The sequence below is a fragment of the Dendrobium catenatum genome, unplaced genomic scaffold (assembly GCF_001605985.2).
Source record: "Dendrobium catenatum unplaced genomic scaffold, ASM160598v2 fragScaff_scaffold_980, whole genome shotgun sequence".
NCBI lineage: Eukaryota > Viridiplantae > Streptophyta > Magnoliopsida > Asparagales > Orchidaceae > Dendrobium > Dendrobium catenatum.
In genome coordinates this window covers 368,083-389,435 of record NW_021319442.1, presented here as the reverse complement: position 1 = coordinate 389,435, position 21,353 = coordinate 368,083, and the positions used below count along the sequence as shown (strand labels likewise).

The window sequence follows — 21,353 nt, the reverse complement described above, 5'->3', positions numbered from 1 at the left end:
GAATATAAAATGAAATACCTAAAGAATTTCATTAAAAAAAAACAATATTACAAAGATTTAAGAATTATATTTATATAATCACTATTAAATTAGTTTACTAAAATGAATCATGTTGTTGGGAGTATGAGAATCAATAATCAATTTAATGTGGCAAAAAATAAAACAAAATTCTCTCTCATGAACTTATATAGGATCAAAGATTTAGCTAGTTAAGCATTGTGAAGAAAGATGATAAAAAAAATGTGGGGTCATCCAATAGAATAGTGGCCAAAGACAAGTCATGTTGAATTGAACAATGGCAACAATGGCAATAGTGACAATATACAAGAAGACAAATAGTACCAAAACCATGCATTTCACTATTTAAAAGAAAAAAACAACAATTTGAGTCTAACATTTTAATTACAACCAAACAAAGCTTTATATAAACAAGTCCATACAACCACATAAAACAAGAGGCTTTTTTAATCAAAATGAGCTAACTTGAGGAACAAAATCTAGGACAATGTCTCAAGGAAGGTGTCAACCTTGTCATTCGTTTTCCTTGATAGGAACTTCATGCATATAGGTGGCTTCACCTTGGCCAATGCAAGAATGGATTGCGGCAGAGTCCATATTCCATCTCCGCAAATCAAACCAGATGCCACTGCTGAGGCGAATGCATCGGCCTTCGTCTTATCTAACCTTTCCCAGATGAACAATATCAGGCTTCCCATGCACATATCAATGGCAAAATATGGTCCAATGTAAAATGGTATTGCCATGGCCATTGGAAGTGGAATGTATTGTGCCCACTTCTTCCCGACCGCATCCCTTAACATGTTGATGAGGATAGCACCGGCGAAGAAGATATAGCAGAGGGTGAGGCAATGCTTCGGCAGTGAGGAGAAGCCATCAACACCAAGTATTGCCATGTTACGATAAACCAGAGCGTACGGTGCCGGGTATTCTGTTCCGGGCACGCCGAGATCTGCGAAAGCCTTGTAAAAAAGCCAAAAGACACAAGGTGCAATCACACAGCCCATAGCAGTTCCAATAACCTGGCTAATGAACATGGACCTTGGGGAGGCAAGAGTGAGATAACCAGTCTTGAAGTCCTGCATTAGATCAGAAGCAGTGGAGACAATGTTCATCATCACACCACATGCTGCAAGACCAGCAAGCACTCCTCCATGGGATGCACCGACCCAAGCCCCAAAGATAAAGATGGCTAGCTTTCCATAGGTCGATGCTAGGGACCAATCTGTGAGGCCGCAGCCATAAGCATTGCAGAAGGCAAGTACTGGTGCAAATATATATGTCACCAAGATATGATACCATTTGATCTGAGGAAATATATGAGGTACTGTGACAATGGAGATAATAGCAACTATAAGATAGCCAACAAATGCTACTTTTTTAGGAATTTGATCCTTAAGGAAAAGCTCAGTACGACGTTGCTCATCATAGGATATCGTAGCATCGGTAGCAGGAAAACCGTTTTCAGTGAGAGGCAGAGTGCTGGCCATATTCTTGCTTCTAGCATGGGCGATAATAGCAGGTATAGTCTTGCTTAAAACCTTGACAAAATTGTAGAGACCATCACCAAGAATCATTGCAATTGATATAAATACCTGAAATGGCACAACATATTTGTTTAAATGATTAAATTTAAAAATTTTAGCCATATTTTCTCTAGAGTAACAGATAAGAAGATTGAGGATTATTACCCTGTAACCCTGCAGGCCATGAAGGTTGGATGTTGGTAGAGTTGCTGAATACCAATTGCCTTTTCTATTTCCAATAAGTGGCCACATGATGCCCCAAGATAGAATACCACCCAAAAGGACAGATACATTGACAAGATATGGGCAAATCATTCCGACACCAACATAAGTAGCAGAAAAGTCAAAATAGAACCTGTTGGAAAGGATGACATTAATCATTTGAAAAAATAAAAAAACCTATGTAAACTATGATATGAATAGGATATATTACCTATTTTTATAAGCTTCAAGGCCTAATGTTGGGAAGTTGACAAACCCACAGTTATCACCAGCTGTGTAAAACCATTGGAAGAATCCCCATAAGAAACTGCCCACAAAGAATTTCCCCAGCAGCTTGACTTGTTTCCTACAATAATATCAGAGAAATTTTGTTTATTTGAATCCCTTGTATCCATTGGAAAAAATAGGTTGATTTGAGTTTCTGAAATTACTTTGCTAACTTAGCACCCTGGGGGGTGTGGAAGCCATTGATAAGGAAAGCTGTTGCAGTGCCACTTGGGTAGCTCAATTTGTAGTCTATGATCATGATCTGAAATAAATTTTAGAGCAGATAGATTACAATAAAAAATATGATGACTTACTTCAAAACATACATACATAAAACTGTTTTTCTCCATTATAAAAAGAAAATGCACGTGGTGAGTAGAACCTTTCTAAGGGGAACAAGTGAAAAGAGTCCGATAAAGCTGACAAGAAAAAGAAATCCAATCATCCATCCTAATTGTGGATCCTTGATGTCTTGCGAACTCGTCGCTTCGCTTGATTGCTTTGCCGTCTTTGAACTCATTGCAAATAGATAGCTCCCAAAACCACCTGTTGTCATTTACAAGAACAAAATTTATAAACAACCGATCAATGAAAAAGAGGAATTGAATCTATAAACATATTATTATAGTCTACATAATATGTGCTTTCATTACATTCTTGAAGATGAATGTTTTCTAGTCATCTTCCCATATTCATATCATTACCTAAAGCATGGACGGGAATTTCTTCCCTACGATGGCCTATTCAAGTACTATTACAGTAAAATTATAAGGTTTAGGGCCATGCTTAACTGAAGATTCGATCAACAATAAATTTTGTGGTAGAATTCGATGTTGTGTACTTTGCATGTGCGTATGAATTATTATGTACCATTTTGAATATAAAGCAGAGAAAATATACAGTGAATGTGCAAAATCATATCTCAATTTACTAACTTATACCTAAAGGCAATAAGAGAAGAATCTAGTAGGAAGAGAGCCTACTCTTGAATAGCAGGAAGATTCATGCTAGGATTTAGGGCTATAGATGGAGCATTTGTAAAATGGAGATAGGATACCTTGATGTTGGCCACTCACCTCCAACATGAACTTTTTTAAAATGCTAGAAATCAAGGGGAAATACTGTTTGCATCTTTTATAGTGACATTTTACTTTGGATGGGCTGAATTGCACAAACCAATTAGATTATAAGCAATACTAAACGTAAATATTATTATTCTTACAAGAAGCGCCTATATATGCCCAATTATATCATATCTTATCAAACAAAATAAGAAGCATATTACCATCCTTTTGAAGAATGCTTTAATTGGACAAACCTATCCGATAAAGGAATTCAACATTTTTTTGAAATTTCAATCAGAAAAGCCATGTGGCATAACCAACGCTTTCATAAAGTATCATCTACTGATACAGCATCCTAGCGGATTGTTAGAATTCCTGTGTATCCAACGTATCTAATATTAACACAACATCCTAGTTTACAAAGCTTCCTCTAAAAAGTTACTGTGGCGAAACCATCTATGCTTGAATCATACTATGATTAGCTTCAAGAATCATACTATTATTGTATCAATCAATATTAAAGTCTCTCTAGACAATCATCCAAAGCGCAATGGAGCCCTAAAATTACTAGATTAAGGAGCCGTCCTTTTCAGCACAGTTAACAAACAGAGTTAACCCATATCCATGCAATTAAAAATCACAAGTGAATCATTAAAAAAGTACATCTTATCCAACTCCTCGATTAGTGCAACTAGAGTTCAAAAAATGAAAATTGGACAACCATGCACGAGCCTAAAGATGTTTGATTATTCAATTCAACTGATTTCCAAAACCAGAACACTAGGGCAGGAAAATTAATAGATGGGTAGCTATCCCTTAATTTCCCTATTGATGGGCCACCTAGCATTGCAACAAAATATAAAAGACAAATCGAACGTTTTCACAAAACAGGCCCATCAGGCAAAAAAACAAATTCACGCCTTTCAGAATATTTTACTAGCCCGCTGAAGACTGCTTCTGCGGCATCATCGCCGTGACAGAGGGAACACGAAGAAACTGACGGCTTACATTGACCATGAATAAATTGCGTGAATTAAATATTAACAAAAACAAGAAAAAGTTTGCGGCAAATGGACGGATGTATTTCCTATCCTGCTTAAAATTGTTTTATATGATTAATCAAATTTGAATCACACGCATCTAAATTGAAATTTTTTTAATTTGATCTGAACAAACTTTTAAATGATATCCTGACCAATTCTTTTCTATAATTTGTTTTTTTTTTATTTATAAAAGTAACAGGAATTATTGTCAAATTATATCATGCAATTAGTTATTATTTTAGAAGAAATATTACGATTGCATAATATATTCTATTAATAATACTAGATTTATAAAAAAAAATTATGCATATATGCCACTAGATGTTCTTATTGATTAAATTTAAAAAATGAGCAAATTCTAATGAGATTTATAAAAATAACTGAAAAAAAAAGTTTATCGGGCTTGTATTCAAGTGGTATTTACCACAAGGGTTTAGAATCTTGAAAAAAAAAAAAAGAATCCTAGAAAAAGTTTATGAAATTTATGTTCAGAATTCTAAAAGGGGTTTTCTTAAAGAATGTTTTTCAACCAGATTCCAATATTCCCAAAAAAAAATCCAGATTCCTAAATCATGCAATTTTCATCACAAACCCAATCCACGTCTTTTCCAATCAGTTTCAACCATCAATTTTCATCTCCAAAAAACATGCATCAAACAGGTATTTGATAGAAAAATGCCGACAAATCTATTATGATCGAGATAAGGAAGAAAAGGACTTATTAATTACCGCTGAAAGCAATTCCGTAAGCGGCGACAACACATGTCTGGATCACGGTATTCTCCTGTCGAGTGAAAGGATGCTTAAGGAGACCAGATTTCTCAAGGATCTTCGTCCACGACTTGACGAAGAAGAATCCGAGCAGGCCAGCCGAGACGTTAAGCGAAGGGATGATTCCAGTGGTGAGATTGAGCTTCATCACGATTATACTGAACATGATGGAGAGGACGAAGCTCACCACCAACGCACGAAACGTAAGCTGTTCTTTCCATGGCGGAACCCTCTTCCCCTCAAACACCTTCTCGATCGACGTCATCTCCTCCATCTCCTGATCCGCAGCTGAAGCTTTCGCGGTCTCCACCGAGCCGTTCTCATCTCTCTTCCCTCTCCGATGAGTGATCTGTCCTTGCTCCGACATCTCAACCCCATGATCCTCAACGACGCTGCCGTGATCATTCTCCATTCTTCCGTCGACCTTTGCTACCGGGGAGAAAGGGGGAGGAGACAGAGGATGAGAAAGGAGTATGGTGAGAGAAAGCAGAGGACCCCCATTTTTATAGGCCCGATCTCAAAAGAGAGGTTATTTTTGGCTCATCGTTTTCGTTCTATTCGGCGAGAAGGATTCTCCGCTGTCTGATCCCGATTCTACGGCATCTGCGTTGGAGAATTCAAATCGATTGGACGTTTTTGCAAATTTCTGTTTTTTTTTTTCCGGAATGACAGCCAATATTGCAAAATTTTGCACTGTGCACCACGGGGTTCCAGTTTGGTGCGGCAAGGAGCTTCTAATAGAAAGTAATCAGCCCATTTTACTGTGAAAGAATTTATTTCTCGTATAATTACGGATTATTTTATTTTCCATATTTGAATGAGTGTGAAAATTTGTAATAATATTGCTCAACAATTAGTCAACATGCAATAAATATAAGAATATTAAAATCATAATAATGTTAATTTAAATTATATTTTTATGATTTATTATTCATAATTAAATATATCGTATTATTTTATGAAAAGTCATAGTTTATAGGTATTTTAAAAATATGATAAATACTTACAAAGAAAATTATAGGCAGAAAAAAAAATATATAGGCATGATAGTTTTTATCCGCATTTAATTAAATTTTAAATACTTAAATTTTATTATTTACAGTATTCTACGTGAAAATTTAAAAAAAAAATTATTACAAAATTTGATATATTCTACGTATTTTAATATAATTTTTTGATTTTATTTCAAAACTAGTGGAAAAAGGTATAGTAAATTAGTCAAATAAACAGTTTAATTGCATGTTGCAACGCATCATTATAATATTTTTTAAAGGATTTTTTAAGTTATTAGATTTGTTTTAAAATATAGAATTTAAATATAATTAATTTCTAGTTATCTCATACAAATTTATAGTTACTTAATTTTGGAGATAAATACATGATATAACTAATCAAATAATACTATATTCTATTTACTTAAAATAATTTAATAATTTCAGTTTTTATTATATAATATTTGAATAAAAAATTTCTATGTCAAAGATTAGCAAGTAAATGTTTTTGTGGCCATCTAATTAATTTAGTTTTTATTTGAGATAATTTTTTTTATTATTTTATAAATAAATTTTTAGTTTTATAAACTTTTGTACTAAAATTTTAGTTTAAAAAGTAGTAAAAAAAATTCTCAAACAAATCTTAATAGGGAAAGATTTTGCTCTCTTTTTAAGAATTCAAAATTATACGGCTTAATTAATAAGAAAACCAAGCGATTCGTGTACCCAATTCAAGCTGAGGAAGTCAATAATAAAAATCTGTAAAGAAAACAAAATAATAGCTAATTTTCAGTGTGAACGATTATTTAATGAGGAGAGAGAATTAGTAATCAAACGAAGCCGGGTTTGGGAAATAATAGGACAAAATATGATGGTAAGCAATTTAAAAGAAATCTTAGAAATGGCCGTTAAACACGAGTTTTTATTTGGTCCGGTGCAAGGACCTAGAGGAAGGTTCGGTTTTGCCTAAAAAAGTGCAAATACCGAGTTTTTTGAAAAAATACCGAGTTTTTTGAGTATTTGCACTTTTTACCTATTTTTGACTAAAACCGAAACTTCCTCTACATCCAGTGAAAGGACCTAATAATTGCTCGTTAAACACAGCTAAACTTTCTAAGAAAAATTATGTTGAAATTGTCTATTTTCATTCATCTTAAGCCTTTTCATCCCCTAATGACATTTTTTGAGTCATCTACTGATTATATATTTCAAGATTAATTAAAAAGCTGCCTATATCTTAATTTAATCTTTACTTAGCATCAATCACACTATCAAATCTTTTGAATCTGCAGCAAAAACTTTTAATTATCTATCATAATATTTTTTTCATCACTTTCAATAAGATCTACTCCCTAAATTCACCTTCGTAGCACAACCCTACGGGTTGTCAAAGAGTTTGTCTGGCATGCCTTCTATGATAAGTTATAGTGATGAGCACATCGCCTACCTCGTATGCTCCTCACCCTCCTATCTAGTGCAACATTGATGCCCACTGTTTTAAACCTCTGCTTTACCACTCAGTTGTGGCTATCAATATCTACTTGTGTTGTATTTCAAAATATTCTCCTTAATATGTCTAGTCTTATATGTACATAATCAGTAATATTTATACATGTACTTATGTATATACCTGCTATAGAGAAATTAATATACTGAAGCTTCTTCTCCACATTAATTGCTTTGCTTCTTCCTTCTTATACTTCTAGTTCCTCCTGTAACTATCTTCACTTTAGAGTTATAACTCCACCAAAATTCCTTCAATCATTTTTATAATTCGTAACAACCCACCTAAGTAATTGAAAGCCTTAAATCCACCCCTTTAAAGCTAGATAACTTGGTCATATGATCAAATATATCTAAACATCTAAACATCCTAATTTGAATTTGAGAATGTATCCTACGAAGCACTATCCATGACCATTATGTGCAGCAAACTTTCATTGCCTCTTTTGCTTTAGTAAGACTTATTGTCCTTGTGGACTAGCATCATCTTCTAATTCATTGTAGGGATGACTTATGAGGATATCAAAAGTTTTTTCTTTGGATTGAATGTCATCAAAATCAAATGATTTAACATTATATTAATGAGAAGTGAACTTTCTAATGATTAGTGCCATGTTCCTATTATGGAAATGATGATGGTGATGATGAAATTTGAACTCAAATACATTTTCATGCAATGTAATATTTATTAATTTGATTATCTTCAGTTGCATTTCTTACTTTGACACTCCTATATTTTAATGTAATAAAAGGGTGAAAAAGCAAAGACAATTCCCTACTTTCTTTTGTTCGCAATTATTTTTATTGGTTTTTATTGTATATCATTATATTATTCTATATAACATTTTTTTAATGTATGCATATTTGGTGGGACTTCTACGTAACCGCATGTACTATATAAAATAGTTTTCTAAAAAATATTTTTCATCACCCAAATGGGAGAGATTGCGGACCAAATGAGCTCATATCAACCTAATCTGATGATAGCAAATAAACCAAGGAATTTTGTTTAATGGTATTTCATCCATTCAAAGAATTTGATTAGCATATGAAGGTTGATCCATCGATAAAAAAAAAATTATTTTTTTCTTCATATGTAAACATCACAAGAATAAATATCAAAAATGGCAAGAAAAATAAAATATGAAAGTTATATTAGAAGTATATCCTAATAATTTTACATTAGAAGTGTAAATACACATTAATTGGTAGGGGATTATTTTTAATTTTTATATTGCAACAAAGTGAAGGGTATGAATCTCTTAAAGGGAAAGATTTGTGGAGGCTTGTTTATATGTGATTCAAATGAGTATTTAACTTATAGAAATTCAAGGTGATCACTTATTACATCTAATCATAAACATGTGCTTCCTCAGCTCAACCACATCTCTATGGCTCAGGTTACTTTTATTTGCAATATTTTATTACCTTTACTTTGAATAAATTTTGTTTTTTTCACAAATAGTTTCTAAAATTTAAATTTGAACAACTAAATTTTAACTTATCTTCTTATAGTGGTCAATATATTTGTATATGTTGAATTAGCATCATATGGAAAAGTTGATTAGGAACTTAAACCCATCAGTATATGATAATGGATGACATCGACAAGCAGTGATCAGAACTCTCTTGAAAGTCTAAATGGGGGTAAGATAAAGATTGAATAATAAGGGTAAGTCAACTTGATCCAGACATTGATGATTATTTTGAATTGCTTCATGAAAGAGGCCATTGATATTATGCGGTGGCACACCACTTTAAAATATTCACAAGATAGAAGTAATGCATGAATAGGATAAGTTGATTTGATGGTATTGTGACGATCATCATTAAGAGACACAGATAGATGAGGGATTTCAACCAAGTAGCAAGGAGTCACTAATTGAGTGTCCTCCAAAAAATAATTCTTTAAATGTAGTAAAATAAATGAAATATAAGATCTAACATGATTTTAGTTTGATGGTCTTGGCTAGAGATATCTATGTAGATGTTGAAAAGTCTCATTTTGGAAGTTCTTCATATATTTGTCACGATCTTATAAGAATGGTTTAAAAGTCCATGACGTCGGAGTTGAGCCGTTAATTGTATTAACTTCAGGATAGTTTCATTCAAGTTGGTAGTTCTATGGCTACATAGGATTACTTCTTGTTTATGTTTAATGTAGCCTATTATATTGCCACTATTGTCTATAAATAGATAGACATTGATTGTATTAGGGGAGATTTGGAAATTAATAAAATTAGAGTTTTACTCTCTTGTGAATTTATGTATCCTAAGAATATTCTTAGGTGGTGGTTCTTCCTCCAAGAAGGAGTTCTTGGAGTGGTGTCCGACGTCCGCCATCGGATCATCGACGTGGATTCGTCGAGCCCCCTCCGATCCGATGTCATTTGGTATCAGAGCTAGCAAGATGCCGGAGAGAATTTTGGCCTGAATTTTTTTTTTTTTTTTTTTTTTTTTTTGAGAGAGAGATTTCTCTCTTCCTGTATCTTGAATTTATTCAAAGTGGTTTCTTGGTTTCACATCTCTGCCCAATAGGTCAAGAAAGAGAGGAGGCTTCCGGTGACATCCGCGACCAGAAGGCGGAATCGCATCGATCGCCGGCTAGGAGCGAGCGAAGACGGATCAAGGCTTGGTCGCTTGTTGAGCGATTGCACAGGTCTGCAGGCGGGAGTTAGGCCTGGAGCGGACATCGCCGGTCTCGTAGCTGGTGCTTCTTGATTCAAGATTGGGATCATACCAGAGATCTCAGGCCTTATTCACACAAAGTAGACCAAAGGCAATGCAAAGAGGCACGACTCCAGAGCTGAAGTGGACGTGTACGAAGAAGGTGCAGTCCGGAGGCCGGCAGGAGGAGTCACGGACGTAGTCAAGATTCTTGTTCCCAGCAGCCAACCATCTCCGCCCATGGGGACTTTTGATTGCAAGCCTTGGACGGTGTTCTCTCAAATTTTATACCTTGATTCTTTTCAAGTGGTGGTCGATCTCCCTTCCTTGTTCTTGGATCAACCAACCGTCTCAGCTAGTGGAGACTTCTGATCGCAAGAATGGGATGGTGTCAGGTGGTATCACATAAAAGCATATCCAATAAGAGAATTTCATAGAAGGAAGAATACAAAAGCTTCTAATTGGCTTACAAACATTGATCTTGTCAGAATACAAAAACTTCTAAAAGCAGGTGGCCTTTGTATGGGAAGAAATGACAAGGAAACAAAGAGAACCAGCAGAATTTCTCCGCTTATATTGTCCACCCAAAGATTGTCCACCCAAAGAAAAACATAGCACGTTTCCTTCTCGGTGGACGTTGCAGGGACAACTTAAAGAAGCCTAAATTGAAGATCTTCAACAAGAAATTATTCGACTCAAATGACGGTTGTCAAGGCTTGAATGAAGGACAGACTGGAGCACCCTCGGCCAAGAATTTGATGGTTTCCAATCACAGGACAATTATGCTTCCATGACGGATTCAAGATCATCCTTCGTTCCAACTAAATCCTTTCGATCCGACAACAACAACGAAGACATTGCAGATAATCAGATCTCTTCCACCCCACCCTCAATCGAGTTCAGCTTCAAAGAATTTGAATATCCATTTCTGAAATCATCATCTTTGCCTCTCTACGATGACGAGCCTATATATGATGTGTACGATGAAGACATGTTATTTGAAGTTCTTGATGTTGATAAGCCCATGTATGACGATGACCATAGCAAGATAGAATCCTCACCTGAGTTATGATGCATATTGCTTCTGTTAAGGCAATGAATGCACTTGCCATCACTGATGAGGGGAATGTTCCAAGTAAACTACTTTATGAAGGTGGAGATCAACCAAAAAAAGGATCCACTGTAACCAGTTTTGGTCTGGGAGTCGTTGGTCGTGGGGTAACAAAAGGTGTAAGAATTGTCGGAGCATCACGAGTTATTAATTAGTGTTGACTTAAACCCCAAATCGATTTGAGGGAGCAAGAAAGCTTGATATAAATGAGTTTCTGAACCCCAAGGATTATGATAAGCCAATTTCATCTGCTTATGCTACTATTGAGAAATTAAAGATTGGTAGACAAATTAATATATCAGTTGGAATTATCCAGACTGATTAATTAGCCAACCAAACCCGCCTCCTCATGGCGGCCAACCGGACATCTTCCTATGAGCCTGAAGTTCTCCTACCCCGGTAGTATGACGCTGGAGTTAAGCCGTTAATTGTATTAACTTCAGGATAATTTCATTCCAGTTGGTAGTTGTATGGCTACATAGGATTACTTCTTGTTTATGTTTGATGTAGCCTATTATATTGCCACTATTGTCTATAAATATGTAGACATTGATTGTATTAGAGGAGATTTGGAGATTAATAAAATTAGAGTTTTACTCTCTTGTGAATTTTTGTATCCTAAGATTATTCTTAGGTGGTGGTTCTTGCTTCAAAAATTAGTTCTTGGAGTGGCGTCCGACGACCGCCACCGGATCGTCGACGTGGATTCGTCGAGCCCCCTCCGATCCGGTATCAGTCCCTTTTTTAGCAGTATTCCTCCTATTTGGAGAGAAGTAGAAGCATGGCTACGACACTAATTGGTTTTAGAACTTGTTTCTTGAGCTACAATAGCATCATTTCACTTAAAAAAAAAAAACACCAAAAGGTTTATGAATCAAAATATCTAATTCGTCAAAGCTAAAACTTATGGTTGTCTAGTTTCGTTGCTGTAGGGATTTCCTCTATATTTGCTTGGAATTCTTGCAATTCTATGATGATTATTCTAATAGAGTGAGAAGACTGAGAGTTACGTTAAGACAAAGACAGTTATGCATTTTTATTTCAGTAGAAGAAGATCATGAACACAAGTTAGAGAATATTAAAAAAGCTACAACAGACAAATATTAAAATACAAAAGCCTTGTATTGTTTTTGTCCCAGAAGCAAGCAGTCATAACAAGCTTTCAGTATTCCACCTCCTGTACGTATTAGTTCAAGTTGAATTAGTCATCCTACTCCACAACGCATCCTCCGACGACGACGATCTGCACCTCCAGCTCTTGCCATTCAGATCTCCACCCGATTTGCCACCATCTCCATTACTGTCGTCGTCTTCCATGCATGTTTGCTGGATCTCATTGCCGTGCAGCAAGCCGGGGCTGTCGGCAAGGGCGGAACCCCGTCATGTTGAGGGTGAGCATTTGCCTACCCTCAAAATCAAATTTTACTTCTCCTCTAGTTTTTTTGCCATTTGAAAATATGTGTTCTCACGCACAAGGACACAAAGCCACCGAAAAAATATCTCCCTTCTTCCCTCTATTTTCTGTTCATACACAAAGATTGAATTTTTTTCTTACACGTTTTCTATTTTTATATTTAATTATTCATATCCATCCTAAAAAATATTTGGAATAAAATTACGCAATGAATACAAACAGGAAATTCGCTAAAAAAAACCATACTATACAGAAATTCACTATAATTTTTTTAGAGAAGTACAAATCTCTTCTCCCCTACTCCAAAAACCACAAGCCATACTATACAGAAATTCACTATAATTTTTTTAGAGAAGTACAAATCTCTTCTCCCCTACTCCTTGTCTCCCCTCTTGCACCGTTAATTCTACATACATTTAGAACTAACAAAATGGCACACTTCAATAACTCTAAGAGATGCAACCCTTCAAGTTAAACATGAAAATAAAAAGAAAATTGTAGGGTCTGACGCACTGTAGCACTTTGATCTCTCTCTCTAAATATTACATTTTTACAATGGAACAGTGCTCAAGCCTTTGAGACAATTTTTCCTATTTTTTAAAGCTATTGTAAGGAGAAATTATTACATGCATCCGGAGTTCAATAAAATTAAGCCACGTGGCTTATATACAGGGTGTGTATTATACACATCTTATATATAAGTTGTATACATGGTGTGTATAAGTCATGCATGTGGCTTAATTTTATTGGAGTCCGAATGCGAACTACTTTCAGACCTTTCATGTAATAATTTCTCATTGTGAAGAAAGTAGCTTTTTAATCTTTTTTCCCTCTTTCCAATAATTTTCTAACACAAAATTTTTTTGAATTAATAAAGAAATAATAATCAAATAGAAATTATGCTCGTAATTTAAAAAATAAAATAGTAAAAAATTTATTTCATTTAGAACAACTTTTATACTGTTTTTTAAAATAATTTTTTTAATATAAAAACTTCTGCTTAAAAAAAAATTATTAAAAATTTATTTTTAGAAAGCCGATCTAAGTAAGCGACTTCGTATAAAATAGTGATGGATTCACATTGCAGGGAAAAAGAGAACCAGCCGAGTCAACTGTTAGATAAGCATGACAGAGATAGAATTTCAAAATTCAAAGCAAAAGCATTCAATAATCTAAACAGTTCACACTAATGACGAAGTCATGACGCTTTTTTTTTTTAATTTTTTGTTATTAATAATACCATCACGCTTCTTATATAAATTGTCTTTACGTAAAATGTCTGAGTCCTTTTTTTTTTCTTTTGGATTTTATGTTGTTCTGATCAAAAGAAAACTCTAATTTTCTTCTAACTCCATGGCATTTGGTGAAAAGCAAAGCCATACGAGCTGTCCACAGGCACCTCATTTACTTGCATGCGAAAGGATGTCAAGTTAAGAGCAGGACACTGTTGATCTTGATCTGGTTGTTGAGATCTTAGGCTTATCTAACATGTTTATAGTAACGCCGGTTTTTTATTGCTTCTTAAAATAATATTTTAGTACAAAAAATTTTAATTTTTATATTAAAAAGCTGCTTTAAAAAATAATAAGAAAATTGTTCCAAATGAATGCTTCGCTTGGGCGGCTTTCTTATTCTTCTTTAAGTTACTGTCTAGTATACAAATTAAAAATTTTGTACTATAAAATTGCTTTAAATAGCAGCGTCCCGAATGGAGCCGAAGTCTAAGTTGGAATAGCTTTCTTACTATTTTTTCAAGGCTTAGTTTGAGATAGCTTTTTTAATGCTTTGTTTTTTAAATTATAATCATAATTTAGTTTAGCCACTGTTTGATTTTTTTTTTTTTTTTTTTTTTTTGTGCTTTCAAAAATTTTTTGTAGTAGAAAGATATTTTCTATAAAAATTTTATAAAATAGTATGAAAGCTATAACAAACGAAACATTAATGATAGCCCACATATTGTTCACATTTGATATAAACATTATATATTTTGGCTTCAAAATATCCTCATGATGGATAGATTGCATCACCTCAAGCAATAGAAAATAAATTTCTAATAAATTTGATGAAAGTATTATATATATTGATATATTCTCCAAAAATTGTTTTGATCAAGCATTAATCTTGAGGCAAAACTGAACTGGAAACTTCAAAATTTAAATCTGGGAGCATCTGAACTCCGATTTTGGCGAGCTTATAGTCAAACTGAGCGTCTCAGAAATACAAACTCAACGACACCAAATTCAACTCAATCTGAGTCAAAATGAGCCCAAATCAAGTGCCCGAAGTGTTGTTGGAAAGCTCGAACAACAATTTGAGTTACCAAACGGCCTCCGATTTTAACGAACTTATAGTCGAATCGAACAGCTCGACGAGACGAATCCAACGAGCCCAATATCACAAAAATCCGACATCACTAAGACCTTAAAATGTCTGACGAACAATGCACAATCAAAGGATTCAATATCAGCCGTCCATTCAGCCACTCCCTATTTGCCCCTGATCTCACACCTATTTACGGGCCATGCCACTCCAAAAAAACCATAAATAGACCCCTCATTTCTCATAAGAGGGATCCAAGCGAGAAGAAGAGAAGAAGAAGATGAGAAGAGAAGAGAAGGAGATGAGAGAACAGCTCCTCCTCGACCACCGCCGGAGTTCTTCTCGTCGCCAGAACGATGCCAGAATTCCGCCGGATGCCCAAGTGACAGCAGAACTCTGCTCGACTTTGTAACTGAATTTCAATTCAGAAGAAACTCATTGTAATCTGATCGTCCTAACTTGTTGGACGAATCAACCTATTGTATCTCAAACTACACTAGTGGAACTTTTCAACTGGGCGTAGCCCCGTTGTCTTTTCCCTTTTTTAGGGTTTTCCACGTTAAAATCCTTGTGTTCTTTATCTTCTGTTTGTGTGTGCTAGATATTCGTACAACGATCAGACGAAAATTTTCTAACTCTACCACCGCGTATATTCTAACCCGCAACGTGTATATATATATATATATATATTGTGGGCTAGAATATACACGGCGATAGTTTTAATTCTACGTCTGAAAGTTGCACGGATATCCAACTCGCACACAGAGAACACAATATTTTTTATATGGAAAACCCTGAAAAAGAGGAAAAACCACGAGGCCTAGCCCAGTTGAAAAGATTTCACTTGAAATTGAGTTTAGTACAGTGGGCTGACTCGTCCTTGAGGACGATCAGATTACAAACGTCAACCATATGGTTGAAGTCTAGTGTCAAATATGGTGTCACCTAGAAGTTAGGGCGTCACTTAGTAGTCTAGCAGTGACTTGACGGAACTCTGGCGTCAGTTGATGGTATGGCGGAGTTCAAACCCTTAGGTGGTGGTCTGGCGGAGTTTAGGTCCTTAGGTGGTGGTCCGGCGGAGCAACGATGTCAGGCGCTGGTCCGGCGAAACTCCGGGCCTCAGGGAATGAACTGGCGGAGCTCAGGGCCTCAAGTAGTGGTTCGGCAAGGGTGAGGGCCTCAAGTGGTGTTATGAAGAGGGTGAGGGCCTCAAGTGGTGGTCCGGCAAGAGTGAGGTCCACAAGTGATGGTCCGGCAAGGGCGAGGGCCTCAAGTGGTGGTCCGACGAGGGTGAGGGCCTCAAGTGGTGGTCCGGCGGAGCAACGATGTCAGACGGTGGTCGAGGAGGAGTAAGAAGGCAAGAGCGATCTCCGATCTCTATCTTGAATTATTTAGCTTGGGGTCCCTTTTCAAGAGAAATGAAGAGTCTATTTGTAAATTTTTGGAGTGGCATGACCCGTAAATAGGCGAGAGATCAAGGGTAAATGAGGAGTGTTTGGATGGACGGCCGATGTTGAACCCCTTGATCAAGGACCGTTTGATGGACATTTAAATGTCTTAGTGATGTCGGAATTTGGTGATCTTGGGTTCTTTGGATTCGTCTCGTTGAGCTGCTCGATTCGACTATAACAATGTTATGTTTGAAAACCGTTTGGTAATCCAAATTGTTGTTTAAACCTTCCAATAGCTCTTCTAACCCTTGATTATGACCCATTTGGGCTCGGATTGGGTTGGATTTGGTGTCGTTGGGTTCGTATTCTCGAGACGTTCAGTTTGACTATAAGTTTGCTGAAATTAGAGTATGGATGGTCCCAATTTTATTTTTGAAAGTTTCCAACTTTATTTTGCATTGAGATTCGTGCCTGATCAAGATAAATATTTTATGACGTATCATATATATTAAGAAAATGAATTGAATTTCCACATCACATTATATAAATAATGTACATCATATATTAGAGATGCAACTAAATGCATACTTGTAATATTTCTCTTAGATTTCTATGACAAGAATTATGCATTAGATAGGTTTATGATGTTATGAGTTTCGAGTTCCTCATAAAAGCTATAGTTATTAATAGCATGGGACTTAGGCTTTGTTTTGGATGATTTTTTTTATTCTTTTTTTCAATAATTTTTGTACTAAAACTCTATCTTAAAAAGCAATTAAAAAGTCGTCCCAAACGAAGCCTAAGTCCTAACAAAACTCTTGATTAATTTCATGAGTTTCTCTTAATATAAAATTCAAAGTTTATGCTCAAGAGTATGAGCTTTGAAGCAACACAAAGTTCAAAAGTATAAGGGCATGTGACACTAAGAAAATCAAGACATGCAAATTAAAAAACTATCACAAGTCAGCTCATTTCGCTTTAGGTTTTGATTCGACATCAGTAAGGCCTCCAGCATTATGAAATTACTATGGGTGAAGATTAATAACATCAAAGATAAGGGATGTAAATCTCTGACCTAAAACTATGTAGAGATTAATTTACCATATCATGAGGATATTTCAGTTTATCAAAACCTAATGCTTACGAAGGTTATTGCGAAGAATCTTATATAACATAACACCCAAGAAGTTAAAAGATGCTTCGCCTATCTAGACATGCAATCCCGTTAAACGGAAATGTCAACCAAATAAATCTAAGTATTCTTAAAATCAGGTTGTCAAAGTCATAATGTAAACGTAAAATTAAGTTAGATATTATTCTTTAAAATTGAGACTTATAACCATGTCACTAAAGTAAGGCAGACTAATTTATTTAGTATGAAATGCAAAGATTAACTCAAGACATTTTTTTTTTTTTTTTGCTTTCTTATTGAACCTAATTTTATAGAGAATTTAACTATATATGACCCAAAGGATTGGCCTAAATATGTTTGCATAAGCTGAAGACATTTGCTAATGCATATACATGATTAGGGGATAACAATAGGGCAAGATACCCCCCTTGATTTAAACATCAAATATATTAAAGTCTAATGGATAAAAAACTAATAAAAGTCAAAAATAGCTTTATTTACAAGTACAATCCTAAAGAAAACTTTTTAAAAAAAAAAGACAGACTTGTTCTCTGCATAAGTTCAACTAATTCTTTATTAACATACACAAATAAAATATGCTAAAAATTAGCATGTAAGCATGATATAAGCATAATATACAAGTATTAGGTTTCTCTCTACTCATATTCTCACCTCCTAAATTTTCTGGGATACTTTTGTTTGCTTCAAAATATGGTCCTAAATTTAAAATTGTATTAATAGGGAACCATTGCTTATACCTTAACATCCTCACAAGGATTCCCTATTTAAAAGGTATAAATTTATCAAACAAAATTCAATATGAATAGTGTGCATTAGGGGTGTCAATTATTGATCGGACTTGATAACCCGACCGAAACTTGACCTAAAAAATCTAGGTTCGGATTAACACATATAATAAACAGGTCAGGTTTGAGTTTAAATATTTGGCAAGATTTGAAAATTTGGGTCAGGTTTGGGTCAACACACTAACTCGAATGTGACCTAAATTTGACCCGTCGACGACCTCATCAATCACCCAACTTGGCCCCCATGCAGGCGCCAAGCGGCATGCACCCAAGCACATCATCCCACAGGAGATTCGCCCTTGCCAGTCGCACACGCAGCACGCACCCCTGCATAGTGCACTCGCCCACTTGAGGTGGGCGGCCTCATCCTCACCAATTGAGCTCGATGCTCCTGCATGCAATCCGCGGTAAATGCTCGCACAATCCTCCATCGCCCTCAAGTCTTAGTCTTGCACGCGCTCATCGCTCGCACGATTCACCCTCTCCCACAGTTCCGCTCAACGCTCTCATCGTTCGCCCTCGTCCACAATTCCACTCAACTGGTCAAGTCGGGTCAACCCGATAATCCGACAGAAATTTCTAACGCGTTTACAAAATTGTGTCAGGTTCAAAACAAATGAATTGGACCCTAAAGATCTATCTAAATTTTGTGTCATAATTTTTAAAACATTCTCTTCTAAAACTTTTCTCCTTATTTGCAATAAGATCCACATTAAAGAAAGGTATATTCTAACTGGTTAGGATGATAACCTCAGTCAAAATGAAAGCTCTAATCTAGCAGGAATAATAGGACCCAGTTACCATTTTAAATCTAACAACTTGATGTACTGAATGGTCCCCCAATATACTCAAATTCAAAATCTCTTAATTGAAAGTCAAACTCCTGACTAATAAATAAAGAAGAGCTGGTCCCACCTTATGCTGTTACTAAGGGATTTGCGTTCCCATTTTGCTTGACTTGAGTATTCTGTTCTTCTGATCTTAAGCTATGGGCCCTTCAACATTAAGACAAGTGAAAGGTCAAACTGGATAGGGCTTTCAGTTCATACTAAATAATCCCAACATTATTCTAAGCTTTTAAAGTCGTTGAAAGCTCAAATATCTTCAAGAGTACACTTTTCATTTTCCTAGCTTTCCTTTTCAACTTATGAAATATTATCTTTTATTTTTAATTTGAGACAGTTTTTTTATTATTTTATAAAGTTATTATTAAAAAAATTATATTTTAAAATTATTATAGATAGCAACTTTATAATACAAATTTTTTAAAAAAATAACAAATGCCTGTTATAGCAATATAGCCGTAAAATTTTATTATTTTTCACTATTTAATGATGGATCTCAGATATTTCAAAAATAATAATTATTATTATTTGCTTTCTTATTTTATCATAAAGGATAGCGCCAATTATCTTTATCTTGTTTTTGATATGGACGTTTTAATATAATAAAAAATTAAAAATCAAATCTACATAAATATTATATATTGTATTGAGATATTTTATATTTAACCTTTATATTATCAATAATACTTTTTTTTAATATTGATCTTAATTTTGTTTAGTACTAAGCCTGCTACAGCATAATATTCTAAGGATTTTTTTCCCTTAGAATTTTGGGTAAATGTATTTATTGAGGGTGTATAAAATAATTAAAATACTAATTCTACTAAGGAAATGATACGTCGTCAAAAAATTATTTTAATTGAGCCTGAATCCCGATGCAAAATCAAATTGGAAACTTCAAAAATTAATTCGGAGACCATCCAAACTCTGATTTAAGCAAACTTACAGTCGAACTGAGCGTCTCGGAAATACGAACCCAACGACACCAAGTTCGACTCAATCCGAGCCCAAATGGGTCCAAATCAAGGACCCGAAACCCTGTTGGAAGGTTCAAACCACAATTTAGATTACCAAATGATTTCCAAACATAACAATCTTATACTCAAATCGAGCGGCTCAACTAGACGAATCCAACGAGCACAAGATCGCCAAATTCCGACACCATTAAGGTCTTCAAATGTCTAATGAACAATGCATGATCAAGGGATTCAACATCGGCCGTTCATCCGACCACTCCCCATTTACCCTTAATCTCTCACCTATTTACGGGCCATGTCACTCCAGAAATCTATAAATAGAGCTCCCTCTCCTCTTGAAAAAGGATCCCGGAGCCTAAGGGAAAAAGAGAGAGATCAGAGATCACTCTTGCTTCTTTGCCTCCTCGACCACCACCGGAGTTTCGCCGGACCACCGCCGGAGTTCCGACGAACCACCACTGATCCACCACCACCGGACTTCTGCCGCACCACCACTTGAGGCCCTTACTTCCGCCGGACCACCACCGAACATCGTTGCTCTGCCGGACCACCACTTGAGGCCCTCACCTCTGCCGAACCACCGCCTGACGCCGTTGCTCCGCCGAACCACCACTTGGGGCCCTCACCTCCGTCGAACCACTGCATGATGTCGTTGCTCCGCCGAACCACCACCTGAGTCCCTCACCTTCGCCGGACCACCGCCTGACGCTGTTGCTCTGCCGGACCACCACTTGGGGCCCTCACCTCCGCTAGACCACCGCATGATGTTGTAGCTCCGCCGAACCACCACCTGAGTCCCTCACCTTCGCCGGACCACCGCCTGATGTCGTTGCTCCGCCGGACCACCACTTGAGGCCCTCACCTCCGTCGGACCACCACTTGACGTCGTTGCTCCGCCGGACCACCACTTGAGGCCCTCATCTTTGCCGGACCACCGCCTGGCGTCGTTGCTCTGTCGGACCACCACTTGGGGCCCTCACGGCCTGACGTTGTTGCTCCGCCGGACCACCACTTGAGACCTTCACCTCTGCCGGACCATCACCTGACGCCCTGTGCTCCACCTGACCACCACTTAAGGCCCGGACTCCGTCGGACCACCGCCTGACGCCCTGTGCTCCGCCAGACCACCACTTGAGGCCCTCACCTCTACCGAACCACCGTCTGACGCCGTTGCTCTGCCGGACTACCACCTGAGGCCCTGACTTCTTATGGACCACCACTTAAGGCTCTGCGCTCCACCAGGAAACCACCTAAGGCCAGGACTTCCACCGGACAACCACTTGAG

At 36.3% G+C, this 21,353-nt stretch overlaps 1 protein-coding gene across 1 annotated transcript; it reads right to left on the bottom strand.

Moving 5' to 3' along the window:
* Window positions 1-408: 408 nt before the first annotated feature.
* On the bottom strand, window positions 409-5,646 carry LOC110093892 (probable metal-nicotianamine transporter YSL12). The gene is made up of 6 exons (XM_020818929.2): window positions 4,870-5,646; window positions 2,416-2,579; window positions 2,198-2,295; window positions 1,978-2,112; window positions 1,710-1,899; window positions 409-1,613 (listed from the first exon to the last, which is right to left on the bottom strand). Exons 1-6 carry the CDS (start codon window positions 5,321-5,323, stop codon window positions 498-500), a joined length of 2,157 nt encoding a protein of 718 aa, XP_020674588.1. The 5' UTR covers window positions 5,324-5,646; the 3' UTR covers window positions 409-497.
* Window positions 5,647-21,353: the final 15,707 nt, after the last annotated feature.

Coding starts and splice junctions, on each gene's coding strand:
- LOC110093892 (XM_020818929.2), bottom strand. CDS start 5,323: ATGGAGAATGATCACGGCAGCGTCGTTGAGGATCATGGGGTTGAGATG. Junction 2,580..4,869: donor TTACGGAATTGCTTTCAGCG/GTAATTAATAAG, acceptor AAATGACAACAG/GTGGTTTTGGGAGCTATCTA. Junction 2,113..2,197: donor CAGGGTGCTAAGTTAGCAAA/GTAATTTCAGAA, acceptor ATATTATTGTAG/GAAACAAGTCAAGCTGCTGG.